Genomic DNA, 23,739 nt, shown 5'->3' with positions numbered 1-23,739 from the left:
GATGTGTCATGGGGGCAAAGCGTATGGGATAGAGCTGAAGTCTTTGCAAGCTCACTCAAAAAGAGCAAGTTGCCTCTATACCCAGTGCCTTCAGCAGCAAGTTACTGGCTGAGCATGCTAGCCCGTTGTGCTGCGGAGCAGTTAGGTTGAGGTAATTAAAAACAGTGTTAAGACTGTAATTAAATTCTGTCCAGGAAAGTACTTCTTACCTTGGAGCTTTTGTAACTGCTGCAGTGTTGAGATCCTGCTGTTACTTTTGTTTATCAGGCAGGATTTAGGGGATCAGTTGGTGCAAGTCGTCAGCTATTTATCCGAATGTCACAGCCTCCCGTTGAGTTAGACAAAAGGCTTCCTCTGACCTTACTGCAAACAAACCTGCTTATGAGCCTGATGTATAAGGAGCTAAAATCCAGAGCCAAATCCTGTTGCTATTTGAGTCCGTGGGTTTTTTGCCATTGGCTTCCCAGGATCCTGCCCCCAGTTTGCATAGCACAGTGTTGTGTTGTGCTGAGCTTGGCTCCTCTTTCCTTCGGTCTCTGTCAGGACTGAGCCTAATTACTCTACAAACTGGTCAACAAACAAGCACTACACCAGTTGTGCAGCCATCGCTACCTGACCCTCTCAATGAACTGCGGCTAAATGAAGACCCTTGGGGAAATCTGCCGAAGGCAGCAACATCTGTAAATGGGGATGACTTTGAGTGGTGCCTTGTCATTTAATAGGACTCCCTTTGCCTTGGGACTTAGTTTTTTCCCCCAAGGCAAAGATGTTCCCTCAGGAAGAGGAACTGGCTCCTTTCCCCTCTCACTGCAGGATTTCTGTAAGGAAATATGAAGCTAATGGGGCTTGTTTCCTTTGAGCATCTGCAGAATGGCGTGGCAGGTGGCAGCGAGAGCCTGTGCAGCCCAGTTGTCTGGTCACAGAGAGCAAAGTGCCTTCGCAGAGGAAGGAAACGGCATAGAAAGAACAAACCAGTTATTCAGGGAAGGAAGGCAAAAGCATTCACATGGTGCCAGGAATATTTTCGCTACCACCACCAAAGCCCATGAATACACAGGCAATTAAGACAGAGAAAAACAGAAGGTTCTTCTCTCTCCGCTAACGCATATCCACTGCCTGATGCATTCTTCCTCGTTACCAAAGATTTGAAAAGAACAAAGATCTGCTCACATCCTTTCCAGTAGGAGCAAATGTGATGGATGGGAGCAGCCAGCTGATCATTTAGGGTCTACCTCTCAGCCCACATTTACCTTCCTTGGATATTGGCCCCGGCTTGATGTTTGACACCCAACTCAGCTCAGTTAGCTCAGTGCTGTGCTCACTCTTTCTGTTGCATTACAGACACAGCTGAACAGAAAAGAACAATAATGCAGCTCTTTAGGGATGGAACTGCACACAGATCATTTGTGCACGTGGGTATGCACAAATCACCCAGGCATAAAGGCCCTAGACAGTATACGCATGCCCCAGAAAACTGTTGTATAGGCAAATAAGTTTGTGAGTGCAGTTGAAAACATCTGTTCCAGTAAGGGCATTCACTGGACGAAAAAGTCCAGTTTAAAATGTCTTACTGGAGTGCCTGTGGCCTCCATTGTCCTGGCTGTGCAGCTGCTTAAAGACCTTTCTGCCAAAAAAAAAAAAAGAAGGGAAGCACACACAGACATACCTCTTCCCAATGATGGGAAGGGTTGCACGCAGATTCAGTTCAACTCTATTTTTGTTGTTACTGCAAGTTTAACCAGTGTTGCTCAAAATGACTGAATACAGCTCAGCTGGAGGCTGTATTAGATGTAGGTACAGTTGGCCCAGGAAAGGGCTTGGTAATAGGTTTGAAGTTTTGAGTCATATCTTCAGCATGACAACTGTAATTTGAGTTGGCAGCAGTGTCAGTTCCAGATGTAGTGACAGTCAGCTAAACAATGCGATGCAGGAATAGCTCAAGAAGAAAGAGTAGCTTCTAAAACTGTAAATCGAGGAAAAAAACATCTACCTCGGTGAAGAGATCAGATTGGCATTCAGAAGTGGTGCAGAAGACACAGATGTAATGATGAAGTAGGAAACAGGGTAAGCAAACGCGAAGTGACAGACAAGTCTGTCGCTATAAATCTCTGATTATCTACATCTTGCAAACCAGGCATGGGTCTGGTGCCCATCTCTAGAAGAAATGAGCAAAATTAAAGGGTGTCCGAGGCGGGAGGCATAGGTGCCAAGAAGCAGGGAGTGGCTTCCTGGGGAAAATACATTTAGTCGCTTCTAGCTCTCGAGAGATGGCCCAGGAGGACCATGAAATGGGGCTGCAAAATCACCACTGGAATGGGGAAGATGGTTGTGGAGTAGATGTCACCTCTTTCTTACGGTGGCAGCAGTGGTCATCTAAGGACGTACTGGGGCAGCAGGTTTAAGGTAATATGGAAGGAAAGTATGTGGTGCATGGTTATGATAGGGAACCCACTGCCACAGAACGGTGAGCTGCCTGCTGCTGTTGGAGGCAGGATGCTCAACCAGGTGGCTCTTGAGTCAGTACAGCTGTTCTTAGAGCAGGCTAGAAAATCCAGGTAGGATGTTTATGTAGAAGTATCAAAGAAATGACCTGGTCACTTGCAACGGGACTCGATGTTTATTTTGAAATGCCAGAAGCCTGGAAAAAAAATGCTTGCATTTAAAGGTGCTTTCAAATTTAAGAAGCGTGGATGGGATGACCTAAGTAAATAGAGTGGTGTCATTCCAACCCTGTTTCCAGGTAGAGTAGCAGAACAACTAATATGAGATTTCTTTAATAAAAAATTTAAGAAGGGGAATATAATTAATGCCAATCAAAATGGATTTATGGGAAATAAATCCTCTCAGACTAATCTGATGTCTTTTTGATGAGATTATAAAAATTGTTGGTAAAGGTAATAGTGCAGACGCTTCTTAAAGCATCTGGTGTCGAACCTCACAGCATCTTGATAAAGAAACTACAGTAGTATAAAATAGCTTGCTGTGTATTAAATGGATCAAAAACTGGTTAAATGGCACTTTCAAAATACAACTGCAAGCCGGGAATCATCACCACAGTCGTGTCAGAATTCGGTGCAGGTTGATTCTTGCCCCTATCATATTCCCTGCTATCGATTTAAAATAAAAAAAAAATATAATATTAAATAAGATACAAAACCACCAGAAGGAAAGTTTGCTGGTGACACAGATGAAAAAAAACTCCGTAGACAAACCATGAAAAAGGACAAGGTCACAGATGGAGAGCAATAGCAGATTTCTTGTTAAACTTAGCTTAAGGAAATGATGTTTTTTAATATGGTCAATTATGAAGCACAATGTAAAGGCATGCAGAACAACAGTAGTGGTTAGCCATGCTTTTAACCTGAAGGATGCTCTTCTGGGAAGTACCAAATCTAAAAAATATATGCTAGGTAGTCAAACTGAATGGGAATCGTAGTGCAAAGCCATGGCAGAAGACCCAGCACAGGCCTGGAGGTGAAAACAGAGGGACCTCAGGTGAGAGCTCAGGAAGCAGTGTATTGCTTATCTATTTGACAGATGCTCAGCTAATGCAATACTGCCTCCTGTTCTGGTGTCCACAGCTGAGGGAAGATACCGCTAGAGTGAAGGGGCGTCTCAGAAAGTAGACATGCAAATGATGGTAATTGGAGGGGCCATACTTCACGCACTGAGACTCCAGGAGGGCAGCCTCTTTAGTTTATCTGTGGGAAACCCAAGGGGCTGCAGTTTGCAAATACCTACTTAGAGAACCAAACTTCAATAAGAGGGCACTTCAAGCTAGCAAACAACTTATAAAAAAGATCTAGTGGCTGGAAACTGAAGCCAGGCAATTTCACACTAGAAATGAGGCACAAGTTTCTTCAACAGTGAAAGTAATTAAACATTGGAACAATTTACCATGGGAATGTGGTGGATTCTCTATCACTAGCAATTTTAAAATCAATACTAGCTTTTTCTTCAGAACATATGTTCTATCCAAGCATGAATTAATTTGGGGCAGTCCTATGAGCTGCGTTATTCAGGAGATTGGAAGAGAAGCTCACTCTTCCTTCTGGCACAATATTCTCTATTATTTAACTCTTGGCTGGTGGGCCCCCCTTTTCTCTTAAGTCTTATCTGAATAGCCAAATGTATTTCTCATTCTTGCTTCTGCTTTGAATACAAGAATAGGATTCCCGTCCCCTATACCCCCTCAGATGGGGTTGTATTTTCATCTCCAAGTTTTGAATATGAGCTTATTCTCATTAATTTTGTTTTTGGCCATGGTTTGCTTCAGCATCTTGCATATTTTGCATGTCACAGTAGTAGCTGTGTTTCTCCTGAGGGGTCTGTATGTCTTCATTGGTGCTCCGAAATAAAACAGCCCAGGCAGCGTCTGCAGGCCAGGCCATGCAGCCAGCTGGCACCGCACCACACATCTCTATCTGGGTTCTTCTTGCCCATCAGAGCATCAGTTCTCTTACCCATCAGAGCAGTGAGGCCACGTACAAATGGTCTGTGGGGAACAATTCCTTGTTTGCAATAACCTCCAAACTGTGCTCGCTGGCATAGGCCAAAACCACATCAGTGACCATATTAATAGTTTAACACCATTGATCGCTGCCTTTGCCATCTTAGTTATGGAGCGCAGATAAAGCCTATACATCTATTTTTTTTTATTGTTAGAGCTTCCTAGAAAAAACCTTCAGAAGTGTTTTGTTAGAGGTTGAAGCCTTTCATGGTGAACAGTAGATTTTGATGAAAATTTTGACAAGTACGTGTCCAAATAGTGGATTCAACTTCCTCGATTTGTTTCAGTAAGGCTGATCCATTTCTTCAGAGAAGCATAAAAATATTTTGATTAAAGTGCCTTGATAGATTCTTGGTTGACTTTTCTACTTAATATTATATATTATATTTTGTATTTCATGTTGTAATGCTTTGACGTTATCCAAATACACCGTGCCAGTATCAAAATGAAACAATCCGTCATCATTCTAATGGAATACTTCATTTAATTCTAATCTTGATTTTGCGGAGCTATTGTTCTGCAGGAACTTCCAAAATTTCAGCTTGTGTTGAAATGAAAACAAATGAATTTACAGAACCTCCCTCAGAGATGATTATTTTATTATTTTTTTTTTGGAAGGAAGAAGAGAACAGGCTAGGTCGAGGTATACACTGCATATTGCTGTGACTCTTACAGCCGTCCTTTAAGTGTTGACCTGACCTCTTAATATAATTAGTGCAAGTTTGCTGCACTTACCCACCATCAAGGGCAGGGATCAATGCCAGACTGTGTAGATACCTAGCTACCACAACTGTTTACATTTAGGTATCTGAGCTGTCATACCTAAATGGTTTTTTACACTTCCTGCATATTCAGTTAAGTAAGCTGCACAGACAGACTACAGCTTCATGTGGTCAGCAAGATTGCTCCCCAAACTGCTAGAGACCAGTGGCTTGATTCAGTTGCCCAAACTGAGATATTCAGAGCCATTTTAATTGCCTCAGATTGTGAAGACCTCTGCAGATGGCTTGGATGACAATGTCACAGGACTTCTCGAAAGACTTGCACACTATTGTCTGGAGGAGTTTCCCTCCTGTTATTAAGTGTACAAAGAAATGTAAAAGCATCATTCCCAAAACTTAAGCTTTTTAAGTTCCTTTAGTTCTTTCAGCTCCATCCCATTTCTATCTCACTTGACTTCATGGAACACAAAGCATGCCCTGGTTATAAACAAGAATAGGGTAAAAACTAAATTGGGGTATAATAAGAAGAAAATAGCTCCTTTTCTAATTACACCCACTATCTTTTATTTTCAGTGCTATATTTAAGAAGTACTACCTACTTAAGGGCAATCACAAGAATCTTCTGAGCTTCTGCTCAGCTCCGGACAACTGTGTTAGACGCATGTTCTGGAGGGAGGGGACACTAGACCATTGAGTGATGGTCTAGGTCTCTGCTGGGGTTGATAAAATTCCCTGAAGAACAACACCTGAAAGGATAAGTCCTGAATTTGATTACTTGAATCAGGACAGCAGTAAATAAAACTCCAACCTGGAATTCTTAATATTGAATACAAAGTCAGGTATCAACAAAGCTTTAAAAAAAAACCACATTTCTTCATTCCTGCTGTTACATCAGTCCTACCTGCCTCATTGTAGCAAGACCCTCAACTATGGCATGCAGTTTTCAAGGATATCTTTGTTTAAACAAGAATCTAGTGTCTACGGACACTAACCAACTCCAGGAAGAATTTTGAACTCAGGAAAGGACAAATGCCAGCAATTCTGTACCTGCATGTATAACAACAATTAAATAGCCCTCATTCAGGCTCCTAAAATACCATCTTCTCCAAAACAGATTGGCAGAGTCCAAACGGCCTCTTGGGAAGTGGTCTCTGGGGAACGTTAACCCGTAGGCATGATTAGGAGCTGTTTGGCGTGCTGTTGGTTGGCACAGGCCAAAACTGTGTCGGGAACCACTCTAGCAGTTCAACAGCGTTGGTGGCTTCAGCGTTGGGGATCATTTCCAGGCTCTCTTTAATTTACTAGTGTGGCCATAACCAAGGAAGCCAGCTCAGAACTTTGTTATTGCTATTGATCTTCCATGAAAGGGTATTTCAGTGATGAGCAGCAACATAAAATGAATAGATGTGAAGGTATAGAAATAGGTCATGTTTTCATCTGGATTCAATTTTGGGTCCTCTAGCGCTTTGTGGTGGTGTTTGTATTCTCTCGGTTGGTTGAACTGGCACCAGGACAGACTGCTGTTTTCTGTAGATCTATTGGCAAAGGAGATCAGCCCAGTTCTGTTCTGCAGCTGTTGTTGCTGAAGCTCGTTGCCTGTATGCCATTTGTTTGCAAAACTTGAGATGGGGGGGGGGTTCTGTGTTGGACTTGTATTCTCATAAGCCCATTCAGCTGTCAAAGTTGGGCCCTAGCCTTTGCTTCCATATAGTTGGCCAAGAAGGACCGCACTATCAACTAGTCTGGGAGGATCTTCTTTGCAGGCTTCTACCTACCTAGAGGTTTCTTTATGGCATACAGCAAAGGGTTGTTTTTTTTTTCATAGTAATTCTTTCATTTTAGACTAAAGCTCAGTCATTCATTAATTATGAGACCTATCTCTATTTAATTTAGAACGGTCAATGTCTGTTTTTCGTAATAAAATTTTACTCTGTTTCAGTAGTTTGAGGTTCATTTTTTCTAAGTTTGATCCGCAGCTTCTAGGCAGTGGGCTATGAAAACCATCTTATATGGATAACTGTATAATAGGAACATCACCCACTGTTAGCAGCTTTTTCTGAGTCGATTGGTTGAAACTCCTAGTTTGAAGAGTGTCCGAGGAGGCCAGCAGGTCACAGATGTCCATGGTGCAGTGTTTCTCTGAGCCTACCAGAGTGTTTTACTCCCCAAGCTTGTTTGCATAGGTTTTATTTTTAGCCTTCATCTTTGAATCACTGTATGAATTTAATGAGAGACTATGTTTTTCTATCAATTTAATTCTCAGTGCCAGCCTGAGTCAAAAGCCTTTATTTAAGCCTGTTCCTCAGAAAAATACCTTTGCAGCTTTTGTCTGATACAGGCTTGTTAATGAGCATCTGCACGGTAATGTGGTTAGCACTTAGTTTCCTAGGGAAGAATCCTGTTTGAGTTCTCAGGATTATGTTATTGTTGGCTAGGTACCATAATGCTGCTTTCTTGAGGATGCTTTTGACTAGATCGCTTACAAAACAGCTCTGTGGTGTCAGGTTTAAGCACGTCTTGGCTTTTGTGCACCTGGGTTAGTTAGCTTATCTGACCATACGTGGCCCTGAAGACAGTCGGGTGGGCACGTGTGCCCCTCTCCTGGTATTCAGCTCACAGCAAACTTCAGATAAATGCACGAGACAGGGAAGGCTGCGTGGTACAGCAAGCCAGAAGGCCTGAGGTGTGCCAGAGCCACAGCAAGCACACAGAAGGTGGGGGGAGCGATGTATTTAAACGTTTAGCCACAGTTGCGGGGAGGAAATTGCAGGCAGGGTAGAGCGGAACGCTTGTTAATTGCCGATTTTCTGGGCATTGTAGCATACAGGCGCTCGCTCCTGTCTTGTTCCTTGCTGAAGAGGAAAAGGGGGGTTGAAAAGGAAAAAAAAAAAAAACAACATTTATTTTTCTTGCTTTTAATTGTCCCTCCTGAGATGGGCTTTTGCACAGTTGCACGTTCAATCTGTCGCTTGCAGTTTGTTTTCTGACAGCTGAGGCTCTGTATCGCAACGTGCCAGCTACCTGGGGTGAGGTGAAGGGGTGACAGTTCTCTCTTGGGGTGGACGGACTTTGTCAGACAAGTTTGGGGTAGCTGTACAGTTGTTTTTATTGTCTGAGCCTAGACGAAGAGACTTGTCCTTCCAGTATCAGTCTGAAGGGAGACGCCCATCCTGGTGGGTTCCCGTTGTTTGATGCCCTGCTCGTGGCTGTTGTCTGCTTTTCCTTGCAAAGACAGTGCTGGTCAAAAACATTCTCTTGGTAGTTTAGGAGCTGATGTTCTCTCTTGTTTCGTGGAAAAGAAAAATGGCGAGGCAAATTGGACCAGTCTGTTGCTGTTGCTGTTGATGGCTGTCTCCACTTGATGATGGAGGGCAGTTGGGTCTCCACTGTCCATTTAGTTTTTCTTGATGGTCTTGCTCTCACTTTTAAACTTCATGCCAGTGCTGTCACCATTTTTGGCTCTACAGCACAGAGTGCCAAGATGAAGGTGAACCCCCTCAAAAGCAAAGTACTGAGATTACTTCTACGGGCACATCTGCACTGATGTTTCTAGCAGTGATGGCTGCAGACTATGGAGATGCCCAATCTGCTCAAACTGCCTTGTTTGCAGTTTGGCTGTGGTAGCAAGAACTCCCTGGGAATTGAATCACCCTGCTCCTCCATTGTGCTTTGCAGGCCTTGCTGAGCTTCGCGATGTGGTGAGACTCCTTCTATTAGTACCACAACGCATTGATTGGACTTGCCAGCAGTGCCCTGCTGTGAGTAGATGGCAGCTGGCCATATGCGTTGCCTTGCTCTGCTCTCAGAGCAGAGCTCAGGGAGGCTGTGGTGAGGGGTGGCAGCTGTTTTCATTAGCAATCCCTGCAATGCTGAACATAAACCTCAACCACGGATAGCAGTAGTGGGGAAGCGGGAGTGCATGAGACAGAAGAATAAATGAAATCTCTTCCCTCCTACGGGAGGAGAAGTAAAGGCTGGATGTCTGATGCCTCAAAGGAGCTCCTGTTGAATGGTTTATCCCCTGGAGAGCCCAGGAAGGGCTGTTTCATTCCTTAGTCCTTGGGAGGAAGCTTGGTCAGAGATGAGAGGTTTAATAACTCTGATTAACCATAGTAATAAATAGGGAGAGGTGAGGTCTCACTGTCTCTGGGATTAATACAGGCTTTCTGTGGAGAAACAAGCTGAAAACGTTCTGTTAGTTATCCATACACATCCAATGTTTTCCCACTGTGTTTCTGACATAAGTAGTACCCTTCTTCCCACAACTCTTCTCAACATCCCTTCTCCCTGGAGGCAGATCAAATTCACAGCATCCTAGTGATTGGTAGCATGTTGGTCGTGATTGATTTGGAATTTGTGGCACAGGCATTGTACGGCATATAACAAACTGCAGCCACCAGGACGCTGCATCCTTCTGGGCCTTGGATTTTGGATGTTCTTGGCCAAAGAATCCACAATTGAGGCAATCATAACCACAGACTAATTTGGAAATAACTTCCATAAGGTCTTTGCATTCAATTTTGTTGAGGGACATGGAAACGGACATGGTTATACTGTACCCCTTCGTGATTGGCTGGTGTTTCTCAATTTCAGGACTGCTGAGTAGACAATATGAATATTACTAATGTGTGAGTCCCTTGGTCCAATGGATGCTCAGACATTGTGTATAAAGCAATACAGAAGCACCTTAAAGAAGAATGTACTTTGATGATACACATTTCTGAGAGAGAGATTCTTTGAAGTTGCCTTGTCAGTAATTGCCACGACAGGAAGGAATTTCTGAACTACGTTTATAGGTCTCTTTTCAGGAATTTGTCAAAACAGAGTTTCATCCCGCTGGAAGTGTTGAAACTTACAAACGTGTGTGTGTGTTTTTCCCCCAAAAGCAGATGGGAGAAAAAAAAAAATGAAATCTCTCTCTTTTTATGAAAGAAATATTTAGGCATATGGAAAGGTTTTCTTTTGACATCATAGAGATTTAATTTCAGAGATACTGAAACATTGCATTTCTTCTTTATCATCTCAAATACCAAATTGACTCAAAATATTTCAGCTTTTAGAATGGAACACAAACTGGTACACACTCTTACCTGACTGAAACATGTGATTCCTAGTAAAAGTGCCAATGAAATGGATTCAGATTTCATTCCATTTATTTTCTCTTACATGGCAGTGTTTTGTTGTGTTTAGCTTTGGCTAAAAATAACCCAAACTAAATAGAGTTCTACACTCTATTGTGGAACTTCTGACAAAAATTTTTATAATGTGTTTGGAACTGTAAAAGTTGTATATATATTTTTTTTCTCTAACTGAAATGCATTTATTCACCATCCAAAAGTGCTCCCTTGCCAGACTGTGTTGACAGTATCCAATATTATGGTCTTTGGAGTCAGGATGGGGAACTGTCTGGGAGGTGCTTGTCATGAATCTCAAATAGTTAACGTTTAGACTAAAAAACAGAAGTCCCAACAATTACTAGGAATATGGTAGAGGAGCCCACTTAAAACATGCTGTCAGGGATGAGAAGATATCCCCAGTTTTGCCTTTATCCCACTTTTCCTGCTAGAAGACCCACACATACAACATTTTGTTTCTTCATCTATTTAAAAATCTTGGAGACATTCAGAATTGTTGTATGTACTCCCCTTGGCTAATTCATACACTGCAAGGTGTAGTGGCACTCCAGAAGCGTTTCAGTGCTCAGACAGTAAGAATATTACTTATCTGACCAATTGCAGTTAAGCAGTACTATTGGAATTTGGAATACAGAGTGTGTGTTGAAGCCATTTATGAAAAAAATGCAACCAATTTAACAAACATAATTGGGAAACAAAAATAAACAAAACCGAATTCAAAGCAGTGGCCCTCTGGTCAGGGACAGAAGCTGAATTTGTTGGCTGTCTTATCTGGCATGAGTTACATGCTCAGCTGTACATACAGACGTTGTCCACCAGGATTTGGATTGGGAGCCAGGAACTCATTGCTGGGCCTTCAGCTGGTAGCAGCATTTTATCATTAAAGACTTCCCTAATGGAAATTGCTAACATTTAGAGAGCTTTTATGGAATCTTGCTTAGTATTTAATAGAGACTTCGAGCCTTCCTGGGAGAATCTTTCTCTTTTTCAGTTCTATATTTTTAGAAAGCCATTGTGTAGATTGTGTATTAAATTTCTTGAGAACCCAGTTAAGGTTTTCTCCATTACAATCTATAGGGTTGTTCTGCAGGGCTAGCTTGCAATCTCTCTTCTGAGACTGATTCCTGTCCTGTCTCCTTTTAAGCCAGACAAGTTCCTTTGTGTTCCTGGCAGGTCAGTCTCAAAGCTGGTGCTCATCAGCAAAGCTCCCGTGATCTCCATGGGGCATCAATGAATCTATGCCTGTTTATGAGAGTCATGGATTTTTGTTATTTTTTCTGTGGTGTCTTCCCCATGCCATCCAAAGCTAACTCTTCAGCATCTCTCAGCATCAAAGCTAACTCTTCCTTATGGTTCTTTGCATAGAAACAGACAAATGCAAATAGTGACAACCGGACTTCAACCTCACCCTACCCTTGCCAACCATAAGTACCTTTACAGATGTCCTGTTTTTGCAGCAGCCTACAGTACTGGAAGAGGGTAACTTTGATTTTCTGCAAAGTATTTGGCAGAACATGACCAAAGAGGGGAGCCAGAATGTCAGGAAAGTAAGAGAAGTAGCAGCAACAGGATGTAATTAAGGATTTCTGGATGCCTGCGTGGGCCTGTCACTGGTGTATATTACTGTCTTTCAGAACACATCCACCAGTTAATTAGAGCTAAATGCAGATCACCACCTATGCTTTCTCTCCTCCTCTGTTTTTCACTCTTTCTCTTCCCCCACCCCAAACTAAAGGTCTTGGATTGCCACACTGACTAGAAGTAGTGACTGCAGCGTCCTTAACTAGATGCAGATGTCTAGGGAACAGGAGGCAGAAACAACAAGTCTCAACTTAGCTTCTTACAGTCTACGTTAGTTTGGCACTCACTACCTCCTCATTGTACTACTCAAAGAACTGTATCAGAGGAAATGAGTTGTGCTTGAATAGCAACTCAGAACGAGCCACAGATGTCCTTCTAATAAGCTGCTCATGTTGTTCCTACCCAGGAATCAGGCTTTTCAGGGAGCATCCCATGGGGTGCTCTGGGGCGAGCGGTGACAAACTAGTCACTGGGCACAAACTGCTAGGGGGAAGAGAGGTCACAGGAGTGTGGCGTACCAGAGAACAAGCAGCAGGATGGCCAGCAGCAAGGTGCAACAACCACAGAGCAAGGAAAAGCTGGGAGTCATCTGTAGAAGACATGCCTCGATTTTAAGAAAACCTGGTTGTCGTCTTCCTTCTTTCCACTAAGCAGTGCTCTCTGACCCAGCTTGCCTGGCTCAGCAGATAATGTATGGCACCTGGGAAACGCTTGCATCACTGAAGTATTGAATATTTTAGATTCTTATTGCAGGAACAACGTTTTCTTCAGGATTTTTGAACGTGGTTAAATGTCATGTCGATGTACTGGGAACTGAGAGCACCAGTTAGAACCAGGGAAGGATCCCATTTGTTCCCATGGTACTTCTGCTGACTTTAAAATATTTATAATCTGTCTCTGCTTGGACAATTTTTTCCAGAAACGTGCACTTTGGCTAAGTGTTGACCAAGAACTATTTTAAGAACCTCTTAAAAACTGTAAAAGCATTTTTATGTAGTATCTGCTTGTGAAAGTGCATGGCAACAAGCAGCATCCACTGGACATGTTGGCAGTAGCAGTCTGCCTGTTCCCCCCTCATCCTCAAATTGCGGTACCTGTGCTTTCTAAGCCCTGAACTCTCCAAACCCAGCTCTGCTAGCACAGCCTCCCATGTTCACCTAACTGTGGCTTACACGTATATCCCATTTTTAAACTACAGTCTGGCACTCTGAGCCCGATTATCCCGTGTGTGGGATATTAATCTCCTGTGTTCAAGACAATAGATAAAATCTCTCACGTACTATTTTCACTGATGACATTAGCTAGGTTGTTAATGCTGGGATTTGAGAAGGATTGACAAGGATGTTGCTACAACCTATGTGCGAGCTACCCAATGTCCCTTTTTTTCTTGCAGATGGAGAAAAAACTTTCTGACTTGACAGCATAAAAAGAGTTTTTTTTCTTTTTTTTTTTTTCCGGGTGGAAAAATTATATAGAATTATGTCACATCAAGAAAAACACAATGATTAAAATAACTTGCTATGAATATTCATTCTGAGCTTGGCAGATGGATGAAGTGGGCTGAGCATTTGCAGAATATTGCTAACTGAGCTCTCTTCCAGAGAATAACATTTCAAAAGAATTTCCGATTAGGTCTGTTGGCCAAAACTAGAAAGGATTTTTCTCTTCCTTTTTTCTTTCTTTGGCATTCTGAGCTTCCACCTTCCTGCCGAAATGAATTTCTCTCTAATCACAGTTTTGGATACTTCTGAAGCCTCACACTGAGGCCTTCCAGATGGGTTCACTGCAGTGGGAAGAGAAATAGTCATTATCATTATTATGATGATTACTATTACCATTCTTAACTCTTACATTTACATTGTCATGCTTGTCCCAAAGGATCTCAAACTGGTTTACAAACAAGGTTCATTGCTACCTACCACTGAAACAGTCACCTCTGAAGAAGGAGCCAGCATTTGTTGAATAGCTTTGTGATGAGGAAGGGAAAAAAAATAAAATTATACACACTTGAAAGTTTGAGAAGTGCTTAACCAGAAAGAGCTAAAATGACCCGAACTGGAATTCAGCTGTGTGTACTCAGGGTGTTGTGAAAGATTGCATGGACACAGTAACAAGCAATTGGTACTGAAGTTGTACCTCCTTTGAATGTCACAGGGCCTTCTAGCAGCAGTTTTGATTATTAATCAGTATTGGCTTTAAAGGAGCGTTGCTCTCTACTGTCCCATGTTCTGTCTTCAATAAACCAGGTTAAAAAAATACTGCTTGCCAGGGAGAATGTTGAACGTGATGGCTGTGTTGTGATTATTTAGTTCTGGTGGTGGTGTGAAGTCAGGGAAAAAAAACAAAACAAAACTTTTTTTTTTTTCCCCAAAAGGGAAATATTTGGGGCTTGCTCATTTTTTCTTGAAATCAGAAGCTATTCCAGATACGGAAAAAACTTGGAGATGTTTGGAGGCTTGGAGAGTAGTCCAGTTTTACCAGTGTCTGCCCAGTCAGGCTGCTTACTGGGAACGGGGCAGAAGGACGTCTCTGTTTGCTACGACAAACAACTGGTCCATGCCTTCCCTCTAGGCTGCTGGAATCCCCACCAGGTGATTTGCTCATGCATAAGATGGGTGCTTTGGGGTTGTGCGAGACAGTCGTGGCATATCTAGCGCTCTAGTTCACACCTTGCATGGTGCTCTTTGCACATTTTTGCTTTTGGTTTGGTTTGTGTCCCACATAGATACAACACCGTACCGTATTTCTGAGCAGGGGAGGACAGGAGCTCCTCTGAGGACAGGATTTAGGGTATTGCAGTAGAGCGCCATTTCACCCAGTCGTATGTGACTGCAGGAGGACATTCCTACATTTGCTTTTCAGAGCTGTCAGTGCACATAGGCATGGGTTGTGAGAGAAGCCTGGAGGAAGGAACTGTTCTGGACAGATAGAAGATGTAGAGAAAATACAACTATTCAGGAAAAAGGCAGAGAAATACATGTTTTTAAGGGAAAGAGGAACGCAGCAAGGAGTCTGCCTCAGAGTGATTTGTTATCGTCCCAGCAATAGCTCTTGTTTCAACTGAGCATGATCTCTCCTGAGAAGAGGAGAAATCTAATCACGATGATTGATAATTCCTTCAGAGGTTCCCCAGTAGGTATCAGCCTTACGACGCAGAAAACTGCTGTCTTCTGGGAGAGCAGATATGAGCAAGACACGCAGCACGCTGCTTAGAGGGTCTCTCAACTCGCTTCGAGTTCAGCCCTTGAACCAGGATGTTTCATTGCTTTGGAGAGTAGAAACAATTGTTTGAGGGCCATCCCGAGAAGGCCTCTGGCAGGTCGATGTGTGAAAGCCAGTGCTCTGGTTTAATAAACTCAGTACCACTTGTACACCTCTCTGGCAAATGGATAGTGACACACAGTGACCAAGCTTTGCCAGCAGTGTTGCCTGAGGCTTTAATTGCTTTGCACATAAAGTTATTTATCTCCACATCAAGAGGGTTGAGACCACATTTAGGGAGTAATTACAAAGCTGCCAGAGGGACTGGTGTTTGCCATGCCAGCCAGGCTGTGATTTATTGGTTCTGCTTGCATTTAGAAAGCGAGCTTTCCCCTCACCTCTCCCCTTCATCCTGTGCATCATGGCCAAAGGCATCCGTATCCCCCAATTCCCTCCTATACTATCTGTGTGGAATATATTGGGCAGCTGTAAAGAATCGAATACTGGGAGCTTAGTCCTGATCATTGCTCTTATTGCTTTGTTCCCGAGGTGCTTATTCCTTCCTTTTTTTTCCTTTTTAAAAATAAGTAAATAAATAAATTGTTATTAGGGTTTTCAGTGGGATTTAATGGTGGTATTTGGGGAGACACTTTGCTTTGCATGAGCTCTTGGTTCATCTGTAATCTTTGTAGCATCAAATTCTCACCTTGTCTTTAAAGGGTTTGAAATGCCTCTGCCTTACCCGTGGGGTCTGTAGGGTTTTGGTGGTTGTTTGCTTGTGAAATATGAGGAAATGTAGTGCATTCAGGCTGAAGTTGTAGCTATTGTGGTCTGTGAATCCACATACTGCCCCCACCCTTCGCTCCCCACACCCAGTTTCAAATGCCCTTCAGTCATAGCCTGCATTCCCCGTTGCTAACCTATTCCTTCATTTGTTTGTTCCTTTGTTATTCTCTGTACAATGAGAATCTTGGTGTAGTCACAGCCTATTGATTGCTGGACCCTAACGTATCTCCTCTGCTAACCCAGTGGACCTCTAGTACATTCATGTCAGTGGAATGGAAACCTTGCCCCAGCAGAAGTTTGATAGTAAGATTTCTCCCCAGATCACACGTAAGATCATAAAATTACAGGGATGAAAGGGACCTGGCTGACTACTGTGAGTATTTTCCATATACATGCAAACTTCTAATGAAAGAGGCTCAGCAATCTGCATAGGTAGTATGCTGTAAGCCTTTGCTATCCTTAGAACTGTTTTTTTTCCCTAATTTCCAAATCAAATCTTCCATTTTGTATGCTAAGCTGATTTCTTTCTCTTTTTTCTTTTTTTTCCTCTTTCCTAACTGCTGGGGACACAGAGAGCAGCCTCTTCAGAATTAGTTTTCGTGTATTCAAAGACTGTTAGTCCTGTAGTCTTCTCTTTTGTAGATTAAACAAATAAATTTTTTGCTAGCCTTTCTTCATAGGTCATGTTTTCTAAATCTCTTCATTTTTTTCTTCTGCTCTGGATTTATTCCAGTTGATCTGTCTCTTCTGAAGTCAGATACTTAAAACTGGACAAGAGTTCTCCAACTGAGGTTCTTCATAACAGTATGCATCTTTCAGATGACATCTTGCACGTTATTCTCCTTTTAACATAGCATGCGTTTTCTTTACAAATGCATTTTTTCTTCCTCATTAGTTTTGCAATCCCCTTTCAGAAAATTTAGTATTTCACTTTTGTTTTTGTTTTTTGGTTGGTTGGTTGTTTTTGGTGTCATTCCTGAAGGACAGGGAGACCGCTTATGAAGCGGTCATTGTTTTTCAGTACATCAACAACAGTTGCTTTGCAAATAGACTTCTGTCTTTCATGTCAAATTGCACTGAAAATAGTCTCCTCTCTTTGAGCTCTGGAGTCAGCTGTTCTAAGTGATAATTTATTTAACACATCAAGAAATTATTTTCCTAAACTGTCACCCAACATGACACCTGACTCATTTCTGTAAGCAGATAACCAAAGTTATCCATTTTTTTCTGCTTTATTAGACTGATTGCTGCTTTGATGTTCATCAGCATTATGCATTTAGTATTTTTCTGTTCTCTTGATCAAGGGGATGATGATGTAACCCTGCTAGTATGGTGATTTTCGTATAGTTAGGGCTTTTGGAGTTTACTTTGTGAACATCTCAAAACACTATCTTATTGTCATCTGTGGGCGTGCAGCACCCTCACCTCTAAAGGCCTAGCATGTCCTTCACGTACAGTTTAAAACCAAAGATTATGTTCCTCCATTGATCTTTGTCCTTCCATTAGCCCTTACTGTAGCAAGTTTTTCCATTATCCAGTGTTCTCGTTTGCCTGTTAACGCTCACAAGCTTCCGCAACGATGTGTAGACACGTGATCATTTTTAGTCTTGGCGCGGGGCCTAATTTTATTGAAATTCTGTGTCTGAAGCCCTGCTATTTTTCAGAATTTATTTCTGCAGTTGTAATGTGCCTCAGCTTTGCTTTCGCTGAAGTTTCTGTCCTATCCTCTGCTCCCAGATAACAGTTATCTCTCTATTACTGACATCCCTAGCAGATGTCTTTGTCTGACTTGAGCGCTCCTCGGCACCTGTCAGCTTTCCTTAGCTCTGAATTTAAGAAAATCCCCTCCAAACCATGTTAATTTTCCAAGGAGCAGTTAGGGTCTGCTGTAGGTATGCTGGAACCCACCCTGAGCCCACCCTGTCTGCAAACAGTGTGTGTTTGTCCGAAATCCCTGCATTCCTAATAGCATTTATACCCTTTCACTTTATTTGATCTTTTCCTCCCTACAGAGTTCCTGTAATTCCAGCCATCTGCGCAAGGTAATATGGTGCTGATGAAATATTTCAAAGAAACCTGTCATAGAGACTTATGTGTATTTTAAATTCAATTTCCTAGGGTCTCTCTCTTACATGACCACATATTATTGTTACAAGTACGTGTCGTGACCAAGGACCGCTCCTTGGATATTGGTCTAGATGCTTGGAGAGATGCTTGCTCTAGATGCTTGCTCCGATCAAGGTACTTACAGGTTCCTTTAGTCATCATCTGAAGCTGGGTCAGATTCTCCAGGCACTGCAGCCTCTCTGTATCTTACAGCCAAAAAGCAGTTGTTGTCGTCTTTAGGAAAAAACTAAAAGGGGCTGCTCTAGCCTCTCCTCACAGAGACCCCTCCCTGCAGCCTCCCGGACTTCACGTGGCCACCCGCACCCCATGTTATAATAATTATATAATATATATATAATAATTAATTGTCCCATGTGTTTTGTGTTCTTATGATGCATGGCAGTCCTTTTTTCAGGGCTTTCTGCCCACGTAGGCCCATAGCTTAATGCTCTACTCCACCTGCAGGCCTTGCTGCTTCTTTGTAAAGCACTCTTTAAAAGAGGAGTCGAAGAGTGGGTTTTTATTGTGTGCATCTATATATATATTTACTTATTTTTGAGGCTTTATTTTAGGTGGAGCAGCCTCTAAGCTTCCGTATCTGACTCCTTGTCCATAAACGTTTTTTGTTCTTGCTACAACGGTTCTCAGCTGGAAACCTCCTGTAAGTCATTGCACCATGTTTTGCTGCTGCAGGAACTAAAAAAAAGGGTTGTTGAGTGGTGGTGGCAAGCCTCTCGCGAAGCAGATATGACTGATCTATTGGTAAACAGGCGCTTTACACCCAAGTAAAAGTTGACTGCAAATATGTCAAGGTCAGAAGAGTTGGTTTGCTGAAAAACGAGAGGTTACATCTATGCCATTTTTTGCAGATGCTGTAGATAATAAGCTGTCTTTTGTAAACTGCCCCTGATCTGCAATCTTAAGTAATTTTGTGAATTAAAAAAAAGAAGCAATAAAAGTGGTTTAATCAGTAGTACGAGCCAAAAAGCAAGAGAAAAACACATCTGTATTTTGAGGTACTGGAAATGTGGATTCAGAGCTCAGTATTAGCCCTAAATCATGTTGTCCTTTCTCTCTGCATTCCTCACGCATTGGAATTGTGTGCCAGTGTAGCCTTGGGCTGGCGCTGGTAAGCTTGGCATAAACAAACGTCACATACCTGTCTTTACTCTGGTATACAGGGAAGCTCAGCAGTGTTGTGCTTTATCTCCCTGTCTCTGGATATCCTTTATCAGGGATAGGATGGGAAAAGCCTATTGCTCCAGCTGTTAGAAAATGGGCTGTATCCTGAGTTCGGCCACCAACATCCTGAGCACTCTTGGAAGTGTCGTGTTCTGCTTGTGGATTTCCTATTCCTCTGCTATGATACAAGAGCTATCGTTCCCACCAGCCTTCGAGCTGTGTTTCTGGAAATCTTTAAAAGCAAGCAGTCTGTAAATGCAAAGTCCTATTTTTACTACTTATCAGCTGATAACTGGACCTCTTCCTTCATGTAGGTACATAAGTCTCATTTTTCTTCGATCTTTGCCCCCTTGACCTCTTATGCTCTTTCTCTTTTGGCTCCTACTGCTTTATGTGAGCATGAGATGTATTATTGAAGTGGCCTCACACTCCTCTTATTGCTAATTATATATTAAAGAGGTTCTGACTTCATTTTTGCTCTCTACAGAATCTTAGTCCAGCCGTGACACTGACAGAGAGGGCTGCCGGAGCTTGGCGAGGACTTGTGCAAATGGCACTTCTCTTTTCGGACTGTCAGTCTTAATGGAATATTTGATGAGCTGGTAATAACCCCTGCGCTCCTTATGTGCAAAGTTTGGGGGAGAGCGAGAGACTTCTTCCAGCTTTCATTTATTAATATATGTTTGCAAAAAGAGCGTTTTCTATGGAATGTTTTCCTGTGACTGATGCCACTTCCCATCCGTTTGATCCGAGTTGATCCTTTGAGGCAAACCTTATTGCTGGTTTGTGCAGGTTTCTTAGGATCACAGGGAAAATAGTGTAGAGGGATCCTGAAAGCTCAGCTACTTCATCCTGTGCCCCAGTGTGCAGAAGTGCTCGGGGTGTTGTTCTGCTGCCAGCGCGGGGGTGTTGCTTAGGATGTATTTGTTGTTACAGTTCAAAACTTAAAGGGTGGTTTTGGTTGAAGTATGAGCTACTTTTTTGTAAAGTCGCAGATTCATAGCTCCAGAAAAAGCTGTTGTCATCAGACTCACCACTAATAGTTTCATAGATCAGGGAATTTTACTAGCTCTAAGCCTAGTACTTTGGCTTAATTTTGTAGTTATGGATAGGTGCATTTGTAAGCAATTGTGGAGGTTTGGCACAGCATCTTTCTTGGATTTTGCTTGGTCGTTTTTGGCCTTTTGGTGTGAATGATCATGCTATTTGTTCCTCTGCCAAAGTGTGAATTTAAGAGCCCAATTTTGGCCAATTTAAGAACCCATTTATTTATTTATTTATTTATTTATTTTGTAATCATCGCTGCTCATTGATTTTGCGTTTGATGAACATTGCCAGCCGCTGAGGTACTGTAGTGCTGGATGTAGTGTGGCGACCTAAGGATGGCAGAAAAATTACTGAATGCAGTGACTTACTGAGTCTTTGTTCTGTCACCTGCTCTTGGAAAATCTGACCTAACACATGAATTACACTGTATCTTGCATATCAGGGAATCAGGACACCACAGGCGAATGTCTGTCATATCATGAAATGCCAGAGGCTATAGCAGCAAATTCTCGTAACAAATTCCCTTTCTAAGACATACCTAAGCTACATCTTCCTTTGTTTCTCTAAGCTTTTGTAATGCATTTCCTTCCCACGTTGACCTGGCATAGGTTATGGCATGACCAGAAGAACTTAAAATAACTAGAGTGCTAGGGCTGTTGCACTGCGAATGCTAGAATTTGAGCCTATATATATAAATTATGAGGTGAATTCTGAATTTAGAGCTCAACTTTCTCATCATAGAGAAGCCATTTTCTATCTTAGAGTCTCAGGACGTGTGAAATGTTTTCAATGTTTAGTACAAACTATGCATACTTTGACATCCAAGTAAACAAGCAGAACAGCAGCTCCATCATGCTATAGGCAAAACCCCTGTTCCATACTCCTCTGAATATAGAGGACACAATCATCTCCAGTTATCCCAGAGCAAGTCAGCAGTGGTCTGTGAAGTCCTTTTTTGTAGGGACAACTTACATTTTTTGTATTAAAACTCTCACTATTTTCTTTTCCTTTGTTGTGTTTAAGTTTTTCATGAATTAAACCAGTAATTAAATAATAATCCATGTACATCTAATAGACAGAAATAGATTAAATGATATATTAATATGACAAAAATCAAAACAAAACGGATCTAGACAAAATGTTCTGAGATTATTGCAATGAAACATTTGAATGCTTTGCCATCAAACATTTCATTGAAGTTGACAATTCCCAAGAGGTCTGATTCTGATTTTTAAAAATGGAATCAAAACTATTATGGATTTTTTTTTCCATTATCTCCAGCAGTTTTAATGATTGATCTGCTAAATCTCATCAGGACCTTTATTGATAAGGAGGATCAGCTCCTTGACCTGAAAGATAGTGTCTTTTTAGGTATGCAAAGAGTCTGGGAATCCTGTTTGGTTTTTTTTTGATACAATTTCTGATGCTGACTGCCTGGCTCACATCATGTAAATTTTCTGTTGAGGTCGTTCTGTCAGTAGAGGAGGAATAGTCATTGTGGCTTTTTTGACAAAAAAAGGTAGTGAATATATATTTGCTTGTATATACCCTGTATTACTGAGGTGCAAAGGAATTTGCTGATACGTTGCTGATTTATTCATGTAACAGTAGCAAACCCCACAGCAAGCTGCTTAGCTTTATTTTTCATCAAAAAGTGAAAGGCAGGGGAAAGGCTTCTCTAAGCAGTTGTTATGTCCATGTATTGTTTCCCCTAAATAAGAAGAGAATGATTTCTGCTTGGTCTACTTCCTACTAACCATCTCTCAAGTCTGAATTGAGCTCCTGAGTCTGGCATGTTTTCAGTGACTGGGAACCCTCTTGCGTTTACAGTAAAAGAGCAAATGTTGCGTTTAGACCCAAAGAAAAACTAGGGGTGGCATAGTGTGTGTCAGTGGATTTCTTTAAAACATTGACTCCTACTGCAGTGCACCTGTGACACTTGAAGTCATGACTGGTCCTGGCATCACACGGTTGTTTTATCAGATGCTCGCAAGATTGTGTCAGGGCAGCTTTTGTAGAGGGAGGTCCTCAAGGATTAGCCAGGCGGATGTGTGACGTTTAGCAGGATGCTTTTTGAGACGGTTCTTTTTGTTTGGTAAGTACTAAACCAAACGTTAGAGAGGCCGTCAGTGGTTCTGTCGTTGATGGTGTGAATAGATGCAGAATGGATAGAAAGTTCAGTTGCTGTGGTGCTGGTAGGAAAATGCTTAACGTGTATACCTGGAAATGCTCCCTTCCCTGCCTGCAACAGGAAAAAGGTAAGTTTGCATAATATGGTAGATGGCGTGTCTTAAATTGAATTAAAGTCAACATGGGCTGTATTTGTGTATTCTCAATTGGTTATACTTGGTATTGCATGTTGAATTAGCAAATTCTCTGGCAGACTAGGGTTGTAAGAGGGTTGTACCACCCCATACTGTTTTTCCTTGGTATGGCCTTGGAAGGGATGAGTCTCGAAGACCACCCTGTGGTTGTAGGACTTCCAGGGCTGGAATTCAGCCACCGGCACTCAGTAGACTCCGATCTCTTGCTTGGGTTGCAGTGTTGCCACTGCACCTTGTAGCTGCCTCATTAATTACTCTAAATAATTGGTTTCCTTGCTGCTTTTTGTGTGTTCTCAACTTTTTTACCACTAAGAGTTTATCAACTGGAGCGGGCAAGTGGAAGATTAAAAATATATTTTCCACCAAACCCTGTTTATGCAATCTAGGTATCCTTCCTACAACGTGAGTTTCTTGCCTTCACCATTTCTTCCATATTATAAGAGGACAGGAGAAGTGATCACTTCTACTTGTTCCCAGTGATTTGACTTGAGGATTTCCAGGATGCCTGATGTAATAGTATATGAGGTCTTGTGAGTAGTTTTTGAAGCCATTTTTCTTAAAATGCTCAGACAGGGCTTGCTTTAGTACTTGGAAAGGTGTCAGCTTGAACGTACAAATTGGCTTTTTAGCTCCCCCGTCTGTGTGCGCTGGTTTCTTCACCCCAAACCTGAAGGCATTTTGGCATTAAATGAAATGGTTCTACCTGCAGTAAAATGCCTTGCAGCCCTTTGGGGGGAAGGGTGTAATACAAATGAGTGATTATAATAGAAGTAAATACGGAGAAGATACCGGATCTGTGTTTAGTACTTAAATGGACAAGTAGTACTTTTCCTAGGCAAATGAGGGTCATTTGGAATGAAAGGTGTGTGAATTACTGAAAAGTTCAAATGGTGCTCTGGCCATAGCATTTTCTCCAGTACTGGTGTAAATCTTTGCTGCCCGTTGACTTCAACTTTCTTTGTTGAAATCATTCCACTTCCTTGCATGAAATTCCACTGGATTTATGCTGGTGAGAGCAGATTTTGGCCCCTTAAATGTAGCCCAAGACAATTACATCTCCATTAAGAAATTAATTCAGAATTAATGCAGTTATTGTGCAGTGATTAAATCCCAAACTGCTGTTGGAAAAACTGAATTATTGAGGT

General features: G+C 42.0%; 1 protein-coding gene across 3 annotated transcripts in view; it reads left to right on the top strand.

The window, feature by feature from the left end:
* The window catches only part of LSAMP (limbic system associated membrane protein), a 966,851-nt gene that overhangs the window by 365,474 nt on the left and 577,638 nt on the right, over window positions 1–23,739 (top strand). Inside the window, exon 1 of one of the 3 annotated variants that reach the window (XM_083819696.1) lies at window positions 17,939–22,528. The exons of the other annotated variants lie outside the window; for them this stretch is intronic. Within the exon in view, the coding sequence (XP_083675822.1) occupies window positions 22,435–22,528 (94 nt within the window). The 5' untranslated portion in view covers window positions 17,939–22,434. Of the gene's footprint in view, window positions 1–17,938; window positions 22,529–23,739 lie in introns of those variants that run through there. 3 annotated transcript variants of the gene reach the window in all.

This window comes from Anser anser, assembly GCF_964211835.1.
Source record: "Anser anser genome assembly, chromosome: 1".
In the NCBI taxonomy this organism is placed as follows: Eukaryota; Metazoa; Chordata; class Aves; order Anseriformes; family Anatidae; genus Anser; species Anser anser.
Note: the sequence above shows the minus strand (reverse complement) of the source record. Positions and strands in the feature narration are given on the sequence as shown.